This window comes from Erythrolamprus reginae, chromosome 2 (assembly GCF_031021105.1).
Source record: "Erythrolamprus reginae isolate rEryReg1 chromosome 2, rEryReg1.hap1, whole genome shotgun sequence".
Lineage (NCBI taxonomy): Eukaryota > Metazoa > Chordata > Lepidosauria > Squamata > Dipsadidae > Erythrolamprus > Erythrolamprus reginae.
In genome coordinates this window covers 98,452,726-98,471,930 of record NC_091951.1, presented here as the reverse complement: position 1 = coordinate 98,471,930, position 19,205 = coordinate 98,452,726, and the positions used below count along the sequence as shown (strand labels likewise).

The 19,205-nt window shown below is 37.3% G+C and overlaps 1 protein-coding gene across 1 annotated transcript; it reads left to right on the top strand.

Moving 5' to 3' along the window:
• The first annotated feature begins 730 nt into the window (after positions 1-730).
• Positions 731-18,309, top strand: LOC139160663 (C-terminal-binding protein 2). The gene is made up of 9 exons (XM_070738802.1): positions 731-1,131; positions 4,739-4,893; positions 5,424-5,568; positions 6,991-7,197; positions 9,667-9,881; positions 12,172-12,302; positions 12,416-12,543; positions 13,863-13,983; positions 14,084-18,309. Exons 1-9 carry the CDS (start codon positions 1,083-1,085, stop codon positions 14,250-14,252), a joined length of 1,320 nt encoding a protein of 439 aa, XP_070594903.1. The 5' UTR covers positions 731-1,082; the 3' UTR covers positions 14,253-18,309.
• The last annotated feature ends 896 nt before the right edge of the window (positions 18,310-19,205 follow it).

Genomic DNA, 19,205 nt, shown 5'->3' with positions numbered 1-19,205 from the left:
AGCTTTATTTTATTCTATTGAAAAGAATTAACATTTTCCTGTTTGCCAAACTTACAAAAACGTACATGAGAATAGTTTTTGAACGATGCTGTCTGCTATCTCTCAAACCAGTGGTTTCACTATTGAAAGAAAAGGAATGAAGACAAAAATGTATTTTAATATACTCTTTGGCATGAAGTATGTGCATTGGCATCCTTCAGTCTCCAAAGACCATGGTATGCTCTGAATTCCCCGTTGATGAAATGTATATTATATATTTTATTTAATTAGAGGGAGCAAAAGCTGTAATTTTGGTTTTACTCTTACAAGATTAAAGAGTAAACCCCTTTTTAAAATATGAAAAAATTTCACATGATCTCACATAAATCCAGTATATTCAAATTTTCCTCTTTATTTGGCACAGCTCTGTGAAGAGGTTCAGCCACATTCATATTTCCCAATCTTACGTAGCTTGTCGCCCACAAAAATACAAAACAAACACCGGGTTCTTAGCCAAGGTAAAATTAAACGAGGAAAAGAAAAAGCGGAAGGACGAGGCATTGCCGATCCTGCGCTGACATCACCGCTGATAACGCCGATCCCACGGAATCCGCATTTATTACAGCTCGAGAGCCAGACCGGAAGCGTGGGAAACTTTTTAGAAGCGACTCTATGGTTGCAGAGCCCGCTAGACGCTCCGGTCGGGCCCGTGCCGGGAAATCTCGTTTTCCGAGGCCCAGCCCTTCCGTTTCCGTTTCGGAGGCCGGTGAGGGGAGGGGGGGGAAGGGCAGCGGCGGGGAAGACACAGCCGGAGGCGGCGGCGGTGACGACGACGGCGACAGCGGGATCCTGCGCCTCCTCGGGCCACCGGGCCTGGCTCTTTATTCCCGCCTTCCCTCCCCACGACCTCAGACGTTAGGAGGCCCAGGCCGCTGCCTCCGCCGCCAGTTCCCGGCGGGGGACGAGTTCGAGTATTCCGCCGCTCGCCCAGTCAGGGTTCGGCTTTCGTAGCTGCTACTCTTCGTCTTCTTCCCGCCTCGCTTGCCCGCTCTCCTGCTCAGAGCCGCCCCCCCCTCCCTCCAGGCCCATTTGCGGTGTGTCTCATGGACAGGCACAAAGTGAAGCGCCAGAGGCTGGACCGCATTTGCGAAGGTAAAACAAAACAAAAACAAACGTGCTGAGCTTTCGGAAGGAAGGGATGGCGGGCACCGGGCGGCCAAGAAACTCTCCCAGCGTCGGGAAGGCTGCCGGACGATTCGGACCTCGTGCCCCGAAATCTCTCTCCACGTGGTGTTGTGACAGAAGGCTGCTGGTGGGAGTATTCGCGCCCGCCCGCCCGCCTCGGCTGTGAGGCGTTGTGAGCGAATCCTTCCTTGGGAAAAAAATGGAGATCCTCGAGTTATGGCCCGTGGTCCGAGATGCCCAGGTTACACCCGCCAGTCCCGATCCGTTACTTAAAACCCGCGGTCTGTCTCCTCTTTCCTTGGGGGGAGACCACCATCTCAGCTCTTGTGATACATATCCCATGAACTCGGAGAGCCTTATGATCCTCACTTGACAGAAGGGCAGAAAACGTCTAATAGTGCTGTTTTTTTTAAAAGATGTCCATATATGTGAAGTGTCTCTTTCAAAATATATTTATTTATAATAAATTTTATATGTGTGTGTGTGTGTGTATACATGTATATGTATGTATGTGTGTGCGCATATATACATATAATAAATTTTATATATACATTATATAATTTTGTGTATATATAAAATAAATTATATATATACATTATATATGTTGTGAGCTGCTCCAAGTCCTTGCAGAGGGGTGGCATACAAATCTAATAAATTACTATTATGATTATTATTATATACACACAATAATAATAATAATAATAATAATAATAATAATATATCATAGATCAGGAGTCACCAACCTTTCAGATCTCAGGAGCACTAAATTCATCATTTTAAGATCCCGCGGACCACTTATATGATTTTTTTTAAAAGATAAACAGTATTTAGTGTAGTATTTTAAAAAATGCAAATAATTTTTCTGTGAACTACCAAAATTTTCTCACGGACCACCAGTGGTCCATGGATCACTGGTTGGTGACTGCTGTCATAGATGATGGTGATTTGCCATCGAAAAGCAAAAAACGTACGTCTTCTCTGTTAATGTGTACCTTCTGGGTTTCTTGCAGGTGGGTCAAAAAAAAGTTCAGCCTTTTAATCTAAACTCATTTTCTGCTGGCTAAAAAGCATACATTTGAATTGTGTGCATCTTTTATCCTTCACCTTTTTGTATTAAGTTGTAGCAATTGAGGACCAGTTGTTTTATTTTCTAAAATTTCTGTGGGGTATTACTTCTATTTATATATTCTATATTCTATATAATATATTTATATTATATTTTATGGCATCTAACCGAAATTTTCTGGGCAGATTTTGAAGCTGTTTATTAACACACCCCCCCCCCCCCCCCGGTGTAGTAGTGGTAGTAGTAGTAGTAGTAGTAGTAGTAATAATAATAATAATAATAATACAATAAAAACTAATAAAATTGCCCCTGAATAAGTAAATGAAAAATAAATGATTTAAAGGAAGCAAATTGTTGCATATAAGTCAGTCTTGTTTTGAACTGAAGCCTAAATGATGCTATGCAGTATCAGTAGCACTTATATATATGCTTTCCAGTGCTTTCCAGCCCTCTCTAAGCAGTTTAGAGAATCAGCATATTTCCCTCAACAATTTGGGTCCTCATTTTATACACCTTGGAAGGATGGAAAGCTGAATCAACCTTGAGCCTGGCAATGATAGATACCTAGAGATATATGACATTAAGTCTTCGAAGAGGGGCGGCATACAAATCTAATAAATTGAATTGAATTAAGTTTTGCCCAATTTAGTGTTGTTTACCTCATACAGAAGATAACACTTACACTTGCCCCTTATGATATTAAGAGAAAGCCATTAGTGAACACAAGGTGATACAGGTTCCTCCATTCAGAAGAGCAAGCTCTTCTGATTCTAGCTTCAGACTTTTATGCATGATGAATGCTTTCTTCTTTGGGAACAGAAAAGCAACATGCCTAAGTGTCCTAGCTTCCCAATAGTTTTCTGTCTGGCTAACAAGGCCAGCAGAACATTTTATTTTATTTTATTTTATTTTATTAATTCAGTTTCTATGCCACCCTTCTCCTGAGACTCAGGGCAGCTTACAATATATTTGAAATCTTTTTGATTCTTGCTCTGAGAATTATTCCATTAATAGCTAGGGATTAGAAAGCGGGTTTTCTTTTACTTTATTTGGGGCTCAAATTATATTGTATTTAACTTTTTAAGGATATATTTAGTTGGGTTAGCATATCACACTTATCTAAGGCTTGCTAAATCATGGTTTACTGCATAAATACAATTGGCTAGCAATAAAAGAATATTCTTAGCTAAGAGTTGAACTGTAGGGTCCTTGGTGCCCTTTGAGCTTGGTTGTTTGCAGATGTTTTACTACCAAACTAGGTAATATAATCAGTGTTTGTGTTACAGTTGGTTAGGCTTATTGACTTACTAATTCATAATTATTTTACATTACACTCACATATCTTGCTAAAGCAAAACTTAATGTTAATAACTATTAACTTAATGAGAACTATGGACTCAGTTTCCATCTTTGAGTTATATCATTGTTGGTAAGACTAGTATAGTATTTTGAAACATTTGTGCATTTCTATTGTGCTTTTCATCATTTCTTTAGTTAGGAGATAACAAGTTGAGTTCCTTTTCAGATGTAATAACTATTTCTTAAGTGGTTCTTTTCTGTTTTTTGCTATTCAGGTTTGAAACCACATAAAATATTAAAAGGTTGATAAAAGATATTTGTGTGCAAAATCACAACTATTCCGTTCCCCAAAATTGTTGAAAAGACATTAGAATTATTAACTTAGTCAATATTTGCAATTAAATAATGGGTTAGTGCCTTCCATATTACTGCTTTCTTTATGAAACTTTCAATTTTTAAAGCATTGCTGAGTGTTCCCTTATAATGATCAGGCTATTGGCTTATTTGTTCAGTAATTTCTGTTCCAATTAAAGCAACCCGCAAGGATTCCAGATAGGAATCTTCTGTTTAAAATATAAACATAAAGGTTTTTTATATAATAAACTTTATTTTATAAAATATTTATTTATGAAGGCAATAATATAATTGGAAATAGTAATGCTAAAAAATCACAAATTCCTCTTTAAAAACTCAGTTTAACAAATATAGGCCTATGATAAGTCAGACCCATAACTCAATCAGATAATTTATGACACCATTTTATTACTTTTGTAAATTTCAAAAATGTATAACTTAGTACATCAAATATTTTGAATATTCTGAAGGGGTGTTATGAGATAAAGCTACAAGATATGATAAATGAAAAAAAAACAATTTTGTGTATGTATTCAATATACAGTATGTGATTTATACATATTGTAAATCAGTTCTGTAAAATGATTGACAGTACTTTTCCATGTAATATATAATTGTGTTATTATACATCTATTAAAAAAGAGGTTTCTTTCCCAATCTTATTGAAAAAATGGTAGAATATGAATTTGATATTTTTTGCACTTATAAAAAGCTCTCTATCAGTAATCTAATATTGTTCCTCAATTTTTCCCAAAACCTGACATATTGAGATGTTGTAATTGATTTGCAATGGGACTAGTAGAAGTATACCTTTCATTTTAATTTGTAGGTGAATAATGCTGTTTTCTTTTGTAGGCATAAGGCCCCCTATTGGTAATGGTCCAATGCCAGCTCGTCCATTGGTTGCCCTCCTTGATGGCAGGGATTGCACTGTAGAAATGCCTATCCTGAAAGATGTTGCCACAGTGGCTTTCTGTGATGCACAATCAACTCAGGAAATCCATGAAAAGGTAAGTGTTCTTTTTAAGGGGAGGAGAGAAATTTCCCTTGAATGAAATTCAGTGAAAAATGAGTTTGTTCTAGAATCCATAAATTCTGCTTTGAGAGCTAGCCATTATTTTGTAGTTGCTCATTTTGAACCAAATTCTATGGAAACCAATGGGAACTTAAAAGAACTCAAAAGAGATGGTCCTTTGTGTGGCAGATTTTGCAGATAATGCATACTGCACTTTGCTAGTCTGCTTAAGTATGAAAGGCCAGTAGGAGGAGAGTGAAACAGTTCTTTCTCTTTTTTGTCTGTGAATTTAAAAGGATGTGAAGAAAAGAGTGATAGCGTTTGTCCTTTTGAAGAAGCAATTATATTCTCTTTCTGTCTTTCACATTCCATTCCTTCCTTGGAGTACTTTGCAGTTCATTGAACAACAAATAAAGTGCCGATCAGAAGTGGAATGCTGAATAATAAGTTAGATTGTGGAATCCTGAGCTCACTAATTCTAATGCTATGAAGTAAGCATATTTGTGTTATTCTGTCTTCTTCTAGGTTTTAAATGAAGCTGTTGGGGCTCTGATGTACCACACCATTACCTTGTCGCGCCAGGACCTGGAGAAGTTCAAAGCTCTCCGGGTCATTGTGCGAATTGGCAGTGGCTATGACAATGTGGATATCAAGTCAGCTGCAGAATTAGGTATGGTGATCCCAGTGCAATGGGAAAAAAAGGAATATTGGAGAGTTGGTGGGTAGGGTGGGAGTACATCTTCCCCTGTATTCAGTTTTGGAGTGGTGCTGAATTTACTAAAAATAAATAAAAATTCCGAGAGGCAAGTAGAATATTTCCTAATTTGCAAAAATAAATTTACTTTGTTTTCATAAGAATTTTAATTGTTTTAAGTTATTATCCTTATATTGGAAATAGAGAATTGAACTGAAAAATAATTACTTGGCTAAAACATACAGTATGGCTTGAAACCCATAAGTATGATATGCTTTTTCTTAAATATAAATGGAGCCCAAATCTTGTCTATATTGTATACGGTTTCTTCAGGCAAGTGATTGATTGCTTTCTTTGTTTTGAAAGCAGTGATGTAACTCTTAGGTCTTACAATCTTTTTATTTCCAGATAATTTGTCCTTATTTATATTATTGTTTTAAGTAAATACATATTGAAATGAGATCTAAATTATTTAGATGAACTGGGATTATTAAATTCAGATAATTGAATCAACCTGATATAACTGAAGAAAGAAAAATGTAATTTAACATTTCATAAGTAAGGTTGTTTCAGTAGTTGAGAAGCTGATCTGAAGATGTTTATAATTTCTTTAGGTCCAGCTTTCTAGTCTTGCATGATACTGAATTATTGAGATCCTTTCAAATGTTTGTTTGAGCTTCAAGTTTACACTTTCTTGAAATGAGAATTTTGCCAAAATAATAATATTCCCAAGTTATGGTGTGCTTGATCAGAAACAGTTCTTTTGTCTGAGATGTAACTTTACAACAGATAATGTAAAAACTCAAGTTCAGTCAATTAAAATAATTTCAAGAAGCAGGGTAGGAAAATCTGCCACAATAAAAAAAATTAAACAAAGCTACTATTTGAATGCAATCAATAATCCGATACAGACAATCAGTCATGCAATCTGATAAAAGTTACCTGCTCTTTTCTTAGTAACTGTTAGACAGAGAGCAGGATAAAATAGATTCTGTAGAAAGAGAAAGGGAAAGAAGAACGAGGGGTTGGAGGAACTTGTATAACGTATAAAAGGAAGAGGGACTATAAGGCTGTAACTACAGTATCTGTTGAAAAGTTAGAAATCATATTTTTTAATCTTATTTTTCTCCTTTTTATTTTTTTTCCATTTTCCCTTGAATTCTCTTTTATTCTATTAAATACTTAATAAACAATAAATTTTAAGAAAGAAAAATAAGGCAGGGATTCACTCATTCACTAATGGTGTATGATTCTCAATAGATTATTTCCATGGCAATATAATTGACAGGAAAAGAATTTGGCCTACATAAAATTTAGGTACAGGATTGGATTGATAACAAAATGCTGAGATTATATCAGGAGGTTAGTAAAATGCATTATGTGTCCCCATTTCTTAAGGCATTGCAGTATGCAACATCCCTTCGTCTTCTGTAGAAGAAACAGCGGATTCTACCCTCTGCCACATCCTGAACCTCTATCGTCGGGTTACATGGCTTCATCAAGCCATGCGAGAAGGAAACAGAGCCTCGAGTATGGAGCAAATCAGAGAAGTAGCTGGTGGTGCTGTACGTATCCGTGGAGAGACCTTGGGCATCATTGGCCTTGGTAAGCAGTTGGTGCTTTTTGTATCTTGGATAATGCTCTAGTGCCGTGATGGTGAATCTATGGCACACGTGCCCACAGGTAGCATGCAGAGTCCTCTCTGCGGGCACTCCAGCCGTTGCCCCACCATGCATGTGCGTGCACCTCCTGAGATCTGGTATTCGGATCTCTGCCGCACATGCATGGCGGGGCAGTGGGGATGTGTACAGGGCGCATGCACGGTGGTTGGTCCCAATGCGTTTTGGGGGTTCATGCACATGTGCCCCCCCTGCCGTGCCTCATTTTGGGCCTGGAAGGCCTCCTGCACTAACCTGGAAACCAAAATGGGGCGTAGGGGTGTCATATGAGGCTCCCCCCATGCCCCATTTTTGGCCTGGAAAGCTGCCTACACCAGCCTGGAAGTCAACAATGGGAGAGGGGGGCAGGGCTCATGCAGGGGAAGCACGCGCACATGTGTGACCAAACAGGGTGCATGCCTCCCATTGCATTTTGGGGGTTCATCCACGTGTACACCTTCCCATGCCCCATTTTGGGCCTGAAGAGCCTCCTGCACCAATCTGGAAGCCAAAATGGTGCTGGGATGTCACATCACTCCCCCCCCCCCCTTTTTGGGCCTTCAAAACATCCTGCACCAACCTGGTTGCAAAAAATGGGGGGGGGGCATGCATTGCATTTTGGGGGTTTGCACACGCATGCATTCTCATGCACTTTGGGCATTTGGCACATACTGTTCTAGTGTGATCAAACATTCAAACATTTCAGTTTTTTGTACTCCTCTCACATGCCTGTTACTTTTCTACTTTGGTGATTGAAAGAAATCCATTGCTTTCTATTTAACCTGGTAACAAAGTTAGGATTTGTGCTTACTCTGAAAGCCACAATTAGAAAAGCTGTTTGTTGCAGGTTGAGAGGAAGATTAAATATTTGTTTTTAACAAATATTTGTTTTTAATTTTTAGTTTTTATTTAACTGTAAGTAGCCCAAAGTTACTCTATGGTAAGACGAGCCATCAATAGAGTAACATTGGGAGAGAGAGATATACTGTATATATAAAAACTTATATTTTTGCTGATAAGAAATAAAGGGAGACTAATATAGATCTATTTCAAACTATTTAGCTCTCATCAGCTAGCCATACCCTTCTGGGATTAGAACCTGGGCTGCTTGCCTTGTTATGCAGTGCTTTTAACCTCTAAGCCAATTGACAGAGAAACACACACACACACACACACACACACACACACACATTCAAACTTACAAAGAACTGATAAACTGATATACCTGTATTTGGGTATACCAGGTGACTTGACAGAAAAACATTTACATACATACATATATATGTGTATTTATAATGTGTGTGTGTGTGTATATGTGTGTGTGTGTATAGTGACATCTGAATTATTTTATTAAACATGCTCTTCCAAGATTATGGAGCCAGTTTAACCTAATTCTTAATATGTTAATGCTTAGATAATCAGACAAACTAATAACTAATATCTAATAATGTCAGGTATACCCAAGTATTGGAATTCTTCAATTTCAGAAGGAGAGCATTGAATTGAAAGAGTTAGAAAGTAAATAATAGATGTGCACAACTCACAATTGGTTAAAGAATGCAATATTCTCTTTCAAAATCAAATGTATTTTGCACATCTGTGGTGAGTAGGCATTGTGCCGGATATATGTGTTTTTTCTAAATTGAAGTTGTTCATTTGTCATTAGAAAAAGAGAACACTAGCTAACAGTGTTGTTGTTAAATAAATAGGTGATTATCTTGCATATTTGCTTGGGACCATTAGACAACTTCCAGAGCACTTACGTGGAAGTACCTTCCCTGTCTCAGAACTAAATAGCTGCACATCCAAACTGGACTGCAATTATTATGTTCTTAGCATCTCACATCATGGCTTCTCTTAGTGATAGTTCTGTATTAAAACCCAAAATGTTTCCCCATTCATTAATGCAGATCTACAATAAGCAGAAATCCTCAAGGAAAGGCAAAATTTAACTGTGTTATGTGGAAATATGAAAACTTAGAAGCACAAATTTTTTAAAAGGCAACAGTTTTATCTCAGAAAAATCAAATACCATCCCAAGAGATAAAACACAAAATCATTAAAGATCCCTAAATATATGCCCTCCCCCATCATTCAGTTAAATTGTCTCTCTCACGTACACACACCATTATTCTTATAAATATATAAAATTCACTTTTACCATGACTAGAATATTACAGATATGTCCAGCGTATTGGTAGAAGAAATTGGAGAAAAGCAAGTTATTTATTTATTTATTTATTAGATTTGTATGCCGGCCCTCTCCGTAGATTCGGGGCGGCTAACAACAAGTTAACATTGGGCAGCTTAGGTTTGTTTTGTCTAAAACAAATCCTGTCTTAGCATTAAGTGTGAATGCAACCAATGCTTTACACTGTGCTTAAGAATCCCATATTTTCTTCTTTCTTTTTTAAAGGCCGAATTGGGCAAGCAGTTGCCCTACGTGCAAAACCCTTTGGTTTCAACATTATTTTTTATGATCCTTACTTGCCTGATGGAGTGGAGCGTTCCTTGGGATTGCAGCGGATGGCTACCTTGCAAGATCTCCTAATGCACAGTGATTGCATCACATTACACTGCAGTCTAAATGAGCATAATCATCATCTCATCAATGACTTCACCATTAAACAGGTACAGCTTTGTCCTGAGCGGGGCATTATGCAAATTTCAGGAAAGTAATGCCACACATAGGTTTATATGTAGCAAGTGAATCGAATCAAATACTTTATTTGGCCAAGTATGATTAGACACATAAGGAATTTGTCTCCAGTGCAGAAGCTCTCCGTGTACATGCAAAGCAACAGAATAATGATAATCATAATATCAATGGTGGGGAGTAAGAAAGATAATAAGAAAGATAAATAATAATACTACAGCCACACTAAGGGGGAAGCTGTGTCTATATCCATAGATATCAGGCAGTCCTGTGAGAATTAGGTCTTCAGCAGTGATGGCCCTAGGTTTTAAGTATATTCTGATCCAGACTGATGCAACTGCACCATAGGGCCCGTTGTTCAACCTCCTGTCTATATGCAGAGACATCACTGTCTTTGTCAAGATTGGGGCCTACCTGATGCAGTATTCCAAATTACAGAAGGAGAGAAGAGTTGTAAACCTGCTTAGTCACGGTGAATATGCAAATTGAAATGTAATCTGATTGGCTGACAAAAGTATATAATGCATCTTTGCGTAGGTTTGGCTTATGGGTATTGTAGCTTAGTATGGTTTAGAGTGGCCTGTAAATTAGTGTGGCTTGTGGTGGCTGAAGACTTGTAGCTGACTATTGTAACTGAGTATAGCAGATAGAGAATTGTGAGTACTTTGTATAGTAACTACTAGAAGGATAGCTACAGTATATAAATAGTGCAGGTTTGCTATGAAAGAAGTAAATATTTTCCTAAGAAACTACAGTACGTGTCTTCAGTCATCTTCAAGATAAAGATTCCTGATATCCTGGTCTGAGGCAGGCTGGTTAGCTGCTTTGGCTACCTGGGTGGGCTAGCTTCTGCAAAACGTTACTCCAAGTATAAGGCCAACAACCAGTGTATCATCTGCAAACTTCAGAACTTGAACAGAAGGTACCCTTGAGGTGCAGAGAGAAAAGAGCAATGGAGAGAACACACACCCTGTGGGATGCCTATGCACATTACCTGAGTACTAAATGTAATTTTCATATAGGTGCTAGATAATTTTTTGAAGACAGTAGTGGGTTGTATAGGGGCACAAATTTCAACTTAACTCTAACACCAGATGTCATTAGACACCTTTGGCAGATAATTCTCAGATCTAAGAAGCGAGTAGATAATTAGGAATGGGAGTGAAAGAGAAGGTGTGCACATTTGGGACTTTCTTGATTCAGTTTTATTACCGACACAAGTGGTCTCAATAATGGAGAATACCCTTTTCCATTATTGGCTAATGTGAAGTTGCCTTTCCTCTGACATGGATTGCTGTAAGCCCATTTAATTTTTGGTATTCATGAAAATGATCCTGAAAGTATAGTTGGTCTAAACTGGAGCCATTAGGACACTGATAAGTATAGCTACTAGAGATCCTATAATAGTGAAACTGAAATGGGCCTGTTAATTCGGCCCAATTCAAGATGCTGATTCTGAGTTACAAAGCTTGAAATACTATTATGCAAAAAATAATTCACACTGTACCTGTTCATCTTCGTTTTTGGAACAGCGGGAAAACATATGCAAATCTTTGTAGTTTTGAGGCATAGGCAGTCCCTTGGTTAAGAACAACAGACTTAAGGAAAAAACCTAGATACCAATGGACTGTCTATTATTAAAAATGGCGGACAGCATTCTTCTTTCTTGAGCTGACAAACCATTGAAATTGTGTAATACTTTCAGGAACTGTTGAAACTGCACATTGTTAATATGCAGCCTGTTTACAGAAGTTTTTAGTGATTTCTTTAAAAACGGAGCAATTTCAGCAGCTTGTCTTCCCAAGGAAGGACAACGCTGTCCCTCATTTTTAGTAATAGATAGTCTGTTTGTAAATACAAGTTCTGACTTAATATTAAAATTGGGTTACAGACAAGTTAAGAACATAACTTGTTCTGAACCCAGGGACTGTCTGTAGTATATATTTTATTTAAAATAAATTTGTAAAAATCTAAGTTCATTGGAACAAATGCGTTAGGATTTATGGAGGTTTTATTCATGTTTGTTACGATGTTGTCTTGACACTCTCTATTCATATAAGTCACCTTTAGTTTAGAAAGGATAGAAGCAAGGTTTCGATAAGCCAGATTAATTTATATATAGCGTCACCTGGGACATTTGTATTGAGGCAAGACACAAATGAATTAATGAGTAAATACATGTGAATTTTACAATGATCATTTTCATATTGCTGTTTTAGTGCAATAATTTAATCTCAGTGGCCCTTTCTATATTTTGCTATATAGATGCGTCAGGGTTGCTTTCTAGTGAATACAGCCCGTGGAGGTCTGATTGAAGAGAAGGCCCTAGCTCAAGCCCTAAAGGAAGGGAGGATCAGAGGGGCCGCTCTTGATGTGCATGAGTCAGAACCTTTCAGGTAACAATTACATTATCAGGCCTTCGTCAGTTTTCAATAGGATACATATCTCTCTGCATCTTAGAGCCACCAGCGATCATAATCCAAAACATGCCTGTTTCTCTACATCACAGTTTTGCTAATGGGCCCCTAAAAGATGCTCCCAATGTGATTTGTACTCCTCACACAGCCTGGTACAGTGAACAGGCTTCTATTGAGTCGAGAGAGGATGCGGCTAAGGAGATCCGAAGAGCCATCACAGGTAATTGAAAAACCAGCTCTGTAGTTGCTTCCCAAATGACTTCACTGGACTAGGTCTGTGTAATAGCAACAGGTTACACACCATTTTGTGTGTGAACAAATAATAAGTACTTTGTAAAGAATTGACCTTCCTCTTCAATTGTGTTTTATGTATCATGGTATATATGGACTTTTTTGATCCCTAGTTTTGACTGGACATCTAATTTTTTTCAAGTCATAAGTCCCCCCCCCCCCGATATGTTGGTGTGCATATATAGTCTTCCTTGTCTTCCTTTCAGTAACTGTTCTAAATTGCTGTTTCTTGTTATCATTGGCAGTAGGAAAACATTAATCTGAAGTAAATGGCCAGAATATTGCTTTGTTCCATATCATTAATGGCAGAAGGAATAAAAGTGCAATTTCCTTTTGATTTTTGGTGAATATTTTGGAGACATGTTTTTTTTACAAGAGACCCAAAGTATCTTCTATCTGGGTTATCTTTATTCCCAAAACTCGCTTACAGCTCTGGATATTCCTTGAAAATCTCCCATCAAATCCTAATCAGGTTTGATGCTGCTTAGCTTCCAGGCTACTCAGCTTTTTCCCAATGGCATTTTCTTGTGCTGATCAGCTACATCTCCAAAGTCCAGTGTAATTGAGCTTCAGATTGCTAATTTGTAAGGTTTTCCTTTTAAATCATGGGTAACTGTAGGAGCGGCATACCTGTGGGAGTAAAGCAAGAGTGCGGAGGCCTACACCATTTTTAATTTCACACACGTCATTCATAGAGAGATACATGTCCGTTCTTCCATATTCTTCTGTTCTGCTGAATATCTCCCTCCCTCCATCCCATCCCTTTGAAACATTGTGGAGAGTCAAATGTCAAGCTGAAATATATGCAGAAAAATGGAGAGAAAATGACTTCTTGCCTTTTTAGTTGTAAGCCTCCATCCTGAGCACAATAATATCTTTTTTTTTTAATTAAAATCTTCTATTTGTTCTACTGGACATTAGAAGTGTAAATACTGGAGAGAGGGGGGAAAGGAGAATCATGAGCCAGAGGTATGTATCCAGTTTTGAACTTGCTGTTGCCTTTATAGGAAATGAATATAAAGGATAGGATACATAACAAGGGATCTTTTTATGGCTCTAATTTTGTAGGGAAAACTCAGATTATTCATGTGTACATGATTTGCTGTGTATTTCTTTTCTTTTCTTTGTTTACCCGCTGCAAATTAGCAAAGTAGTCAGAGGAACTTTTGATATGTTTTGAAATATATATTTATATATAAGCATGGATGTTGGCATAATCTTTCTCTTCATTTGTGGACTTTAACATAGGTCACATACCTGATGGTTTGAGGAACTGTGTTAACAAGGAATACTTGCTTTTAGCGGCTCAGTGGTCTAGCATTGATCCTGCAGCTGTACATCCAGAGCTTAATGGAGCTACAGCTTACAGGTAAGATACGTAACTCTGAATTTTTAACAGTGACATTGTAAAAGGAATGCTTATCAAAGTGACTTTCAATTACTGTATGGTTTTTTTTTTCTTATGACAGGTTTCCTCCAGGAGTAGTAGGAGTAGGAACCTCTGGGCTGCCGGAGCCACCAGTTGAGGGGATTGTAGCTCACAGCATTCCCTCTGTGTCTCACTCTGCACCACACACTCCTTCTCCAGGAGAGTCAAGCAAATTGGAGCCAGACAGAGAAATCTCCACTGACCAGTAGCACCTCTCTTGTCTTATTCAGCCCTTAAAATAAAACAGGGAAGGTCTCCTGTTTTTAGGACATATTGTGACACCCCCTCCTCTCCTGGACTGCTTCCTCAATGGACAGGAGAATGCATTTCATTATTGGCAAATTCTAGCTTTTGCCTTTAAACAGGTATTTTTATAATGAATTTAGTTTAAATCTCTTGGTGAATCTCTTTCTTTACCTGGGGCAATGAAGTAGTGATTTTTAATTATTTTGATAATGCTTAGTTTTAACATGCAAATTCATCTGCCCCTGCCTCCAGTGTATGATATAGAAGAAAACAGTACCCGAACTGAACAGTACCTGGATGAACACATGAATTCCAATTATTTCTATGACAGGCGTGGTTTTTAACGTGATTTCTTAGGTTGAGTATCAGTTACGTCTCAGGTACCAGTAATAAAAACACTGTATTGGGATAGGGTGGGGGAAGCTGTGCATCTGGATTGCTTGATAGAAAGAAGCAGAATTCTTGCTCAGTTGTGAGCACTTACTACTCCAACCCTTCCTTCTTGCATTAACCCGATGTGGTTGTTGAATGATTTGTTCCCAGGGCTTTATGGATCAATAATTACAAAAACACAGGGTGGATGTGGAATTCTGTCTGGAATTTGCATGTAAAACATTTACAGAAAGCCAGTTGAATTGTTTTAATAGTCGAGATGCTTGGCGGGTTACGTACAGAAGGAAGAGGATCGAATTGAGATTTTGAGCCCAGCTCAGGGAATGAGGACTCAGCTCCACACAGGAAGGAATTTTAGAGCTCAAGGCTTTGTGTTACAGGATGTCTGCGTACAAATAGTGCAAGTTTTGCAGCGAGAAAAAAGGTAAAATCCTAGAACTTAATTTAGGATTGAAGTTCCTTTGACCCGTTTCTTTATAGCTTCAAAGGGCAAGCTAGGATTTCGGGGGCCCCCTTAATTTTGTTTAGTGTGAAATGTATTAGGGATGTGTGTGTCCAGTCTTCTTTTTTTTTACTCCCACTCTTCTCTGAATTCCTTGTCTTGCAACAAGCAAACCAACAAATCTTATTCTCAAGCCTGCAGCTAGCTATGCACATTCTTCCTGAAAGATGCAGTTGTTCTATGAGAGTTTTCTAACTTGAGTGTGTTTTAAATGAGGCATTTAAACCCTATATAGAGGCAGTACTAGGGTATAATTTTGGGGGGTGGGGGGAAATTGCTTTTTCCTTAGCATATTGTCTACACAGCATATATTTCATCATGAAACAAAATATTTATTAATGTTCATATATATTATTTTTACATTGTTTGGAATTTTTAGCATGAAAAATTATGGGTTTTTTAACCAATCTGCTTAAGTATACTAAGAGATAAATTTGGGGAGTGGAGAATGGCAATTCTTCTTTCCTAGGAGTTGTCTTGATTTGCTTTGTGGTGACTTTTTAAAACAGAATTATTAGTCAGGCAATCTGGAAAAAGATAAAGTAAGACACCCACCCACTTCAATCTGTGCTTACAGCTAAAAGTTAATAATTGGCTAGCACATTCCCAAACTTCTGATAGTTCTTCAGACTTTAATGCCAGTGCCTAACTGGCAGATGCTTAACCCTTTTAATATGAGTGAGAAACTAATGGAGAAAATCATACTCTGATTTTGTTTTTGCTTGAGATGGCATATTCCTTGATATGTGTTATTTTAGAATGTAAGTTGGAAGTGTTTGATATAGTCTAAGCTCTGATAATTGGGAGTCATAGTTGCTTCATAATGGCATGGATGATTATGATTATGTGTTTAAAATTCAGATACCTCTTGGGATGCTCAGGTTTTTTAGCAGTATCTGGGGTGGGGTAAATTAACAAGTTAGTATTACATATGTGAAAGTTAGGTATAGGGGCCCTTTCAGTGACTCTTCAGTGAACATTCAGATAATTTTCTTTTAGAGCAAAAGCAACAAAGGCAGCTTTTTATTGAATCCTTGTACTAAATCTCTAACCAATTAAAAACTGGAATTAAGGTGCAAGCATAATTTAATACCAGCCCTTAAAAAGTTTGAAAAATCAGGAGTGGAGGTGGTCCTTGCCCATCTCTTCATAAATTTTCTATACTTTTCTTTTTCATTCTAAAAAACTAGAAGTATGATAATATCAGTTCTACATGTAAACCAATTTTGAACCAGGTAAAGATGGCAGAAGGAATCACAGCATGTGATGCTACAGCTTTGCAGATATTTTTGCAACATCCCTTGAAAAGCTGTGTTCTCCAGTTTAGTAACAGCCTAGCTCAGATTTAATGGTGTGTACAATGTTCACATTCCATGCATTGAAGTGGAAAAATTATCTATAAAGCATAAAAGACATAGTTGTTTCCAATAGGCATGTTTGAAATGTTTTGTTGTGACTGAGAAGGCATAAAAATGGAGGATTAGGGAAATGAAAATTAGATTGTAGGAAATAGTAGCCATGGAAAAAGAGAACTGTGAAAGAAAATTGAAGCCCTAGAATGCTATTTTTTTAGTTCAGCTTCACTAGTTGTTAATACATGAAATTATGGCTACAACCATAAAAGCATAAATACTGTATGCTTTAAAAATGAAAGCTGGAGTTCTCAGGATATTAAATTCTAATACTAAAGATTCTATACTTGTATGATGTCAAATACTTACTGCCCTGGAGATGAGGAAATAAGCCTTTGTATATTCTTAATCTGATAATGATGTATATTTTACTGGTCTCTTGTAACCCATATAATATCACTGTGGCTTTATAGCTACAGAACCTATAGGTTACAGCTACAGATGTCTATAGTTTGCTAACATTATGCCACAAGGGAAGGAATTTTGCATTATAACATGGTGACCCAAAACCCATGTTTTTGTACTTCCATTTACATTGCATTGCACATTTCATCACTTGCCTCTATTTGTCCACCCATGGATGCCTATGGTTCCAGCAGTAGAGATTTTGAAAGTGATAGCCCCAGAATCATATTGTGTTTCTAGTACAGTTTTTTCAGCAATTGCTTTGTTGCTGATTATTCCTGTTTTTTTCTTTTCAAGTTTTCTGATCAAGGTTCCAAGCTGTGGGATTGCTCAATTTCCTATCTTGCCTGTTTCAGGGAATAATATAAGATACACTCAATTCATGGTGGCAGCCTACGTTAGTAAGCAAAATATTTTTTACACATGGATACCTCTAAAGATTTATAAGATAAAACCTCCAAACAGAAAAACTGGGAGGACCTCAGCTGGTTTAGAGTGAGATATTTGTTTTGATTAGAAAATATGCTATTTAGCATATTAGAAAAATATTAACAGTAGAGTTGCAACAGTCTCCTATTGCTGGTGGAAAGTGATTTAAATCTTAAATCCCTAAAAATAACCAGTATTACCCAAACCTATATTTGGGAATTTAGAAATTTTGAGCTTACCAGAGGAGCATTAATTATGAATTCACATCAGGTTTTAGACTAATCAAACTTCTGTTCTAGAAGACAGGATAGGCTAGGTCTGATTATAAAGTGCTCCAGTTGCACATTGTAATGTTTTTGTTTCTTAGAACATTTACCACAAAAATGGGTAAAAGTGAACATAAATGCTAAATTTTCCTGATACCAAACATTGTTCAGCAACTCCTTAATTGTTTAGACATATAGCTCCAACCTCAAATTATATGCATCCTAAGGAAGTAAATTAGAATGAACATTCATTTTAAATCTTCCTTCAAAATTAATGTGGAGCTTAATCCCAAAGAATGTCTTTTCATAATGTTATTAAGACAGGAGTACTCTGAGTCATGCCAAGGTTAATCTGCAAGAGGAGTTCACTCTGTCCTATGGAATATTCTGCTTGTCAGATTTGCTGTTGCTGGCCAGCTTCTTTTTATAGAGGACAAGAGTTTCAGAAATATATTTTTGTAGACAATAACTAAACTGTGAAACTTAATAAGGCATGTAAAAGCATTTCCAACATTTCCTGTACAGATTTTTCTCCCTTCAATTCCCTCTTGGCTTTTGTTAGAAGTTTGACAGTTTCTTGAATATATTTTAATAAATATTTCGTTTACGGTTATATGGGTCTTCTCATTTAAGTGTGTGGCTGCCTTGACTAATACTGATGGAATGTACAGTAGTATCTTTAAGTGTTGCCTTATTATCTAATTGTGCAGGTGTAAACTTTCTTTTCCTTATAATGAAAAAGCTAGTAAACTTGAAGATGGGTGAGGATGTAAAATAAACCTGCTATGATCAAAGTGCTGTTGATGAAGGTTCCAGAATTAATGGTAAGCTTGAAATGACTACAGACATTAAGTACACAAACTTCTCCCTTTAAAGGCAGCATCTTCCACAATTTGTTACAGAAAACTGAGCTTCTGTTCCAAAAGGAATGGTAAAGACTATAGCTGTAATGTAAATAAAAGAAATAACAGTTTTTCACAAAGAAAACAGTACTTTAAAAGGTTATTTATATTATCTGGAAAAAAGAGATTTTTACACATTTTTGAGAACATAGAAATAAAGTTTTGAACAGCTACAGCCATAATCTCAATATTTGACTTAGTCAACATGTTAACACTGTGGTAGTCTTCCTGCTTTAAAAATGTGGAGGCTAGTGTAGCCTTCCTATCCCTCATTTCCCGAGGTAATTATCTGAGCTACTTTGGGGTAGTTATTGGTTAAGAAATTGAAGCTGAAACCAGGAGACCCTGAGGTCTGGTCCTGTCTTGTGGGTGACTGAATCCAACCCTAGGAAGGAGGCAAGGGCAAAATCATTTCTGAAATCCTGCCAAGAAAATTGCAGGGACTTAGTTCAAACATTGTAAGAAATCAGCTGACTGCAACACACACACACACACACACACACACACACACACAAACAAACACACACAACCTTTAAAACATTTTCCACACCATTTGGCCATAACCTAGTTGAGTATTCACAACCATCAGCAATTCAGGAAAAACTTA

Bases quoted from the DNA above. Each gene is read 5' to 3' on its own strand.
- LOC139160663 (XM_070738802.1), top strand. From the start codon at position 1,083: ATGGACAGGCACAAAGTGAAGCGCCAGAGGCTGGACCGCATTTGCGAA. The intron at 7,198-9,666 runs GTAAGCAGTTGG...TCTTTTTTAAAG, and splicing joins CTTGGGCATCATTGGCCTTG to GCCGAATTGGGCAAGCAGTT. The intron at 12,303-12,415 runs GTAACAATTACA...TCTACATCACAG, and splicing joins CATGAGTCAGAACCTTTCAG to TTTTGCTAATGGGCCCCTAA.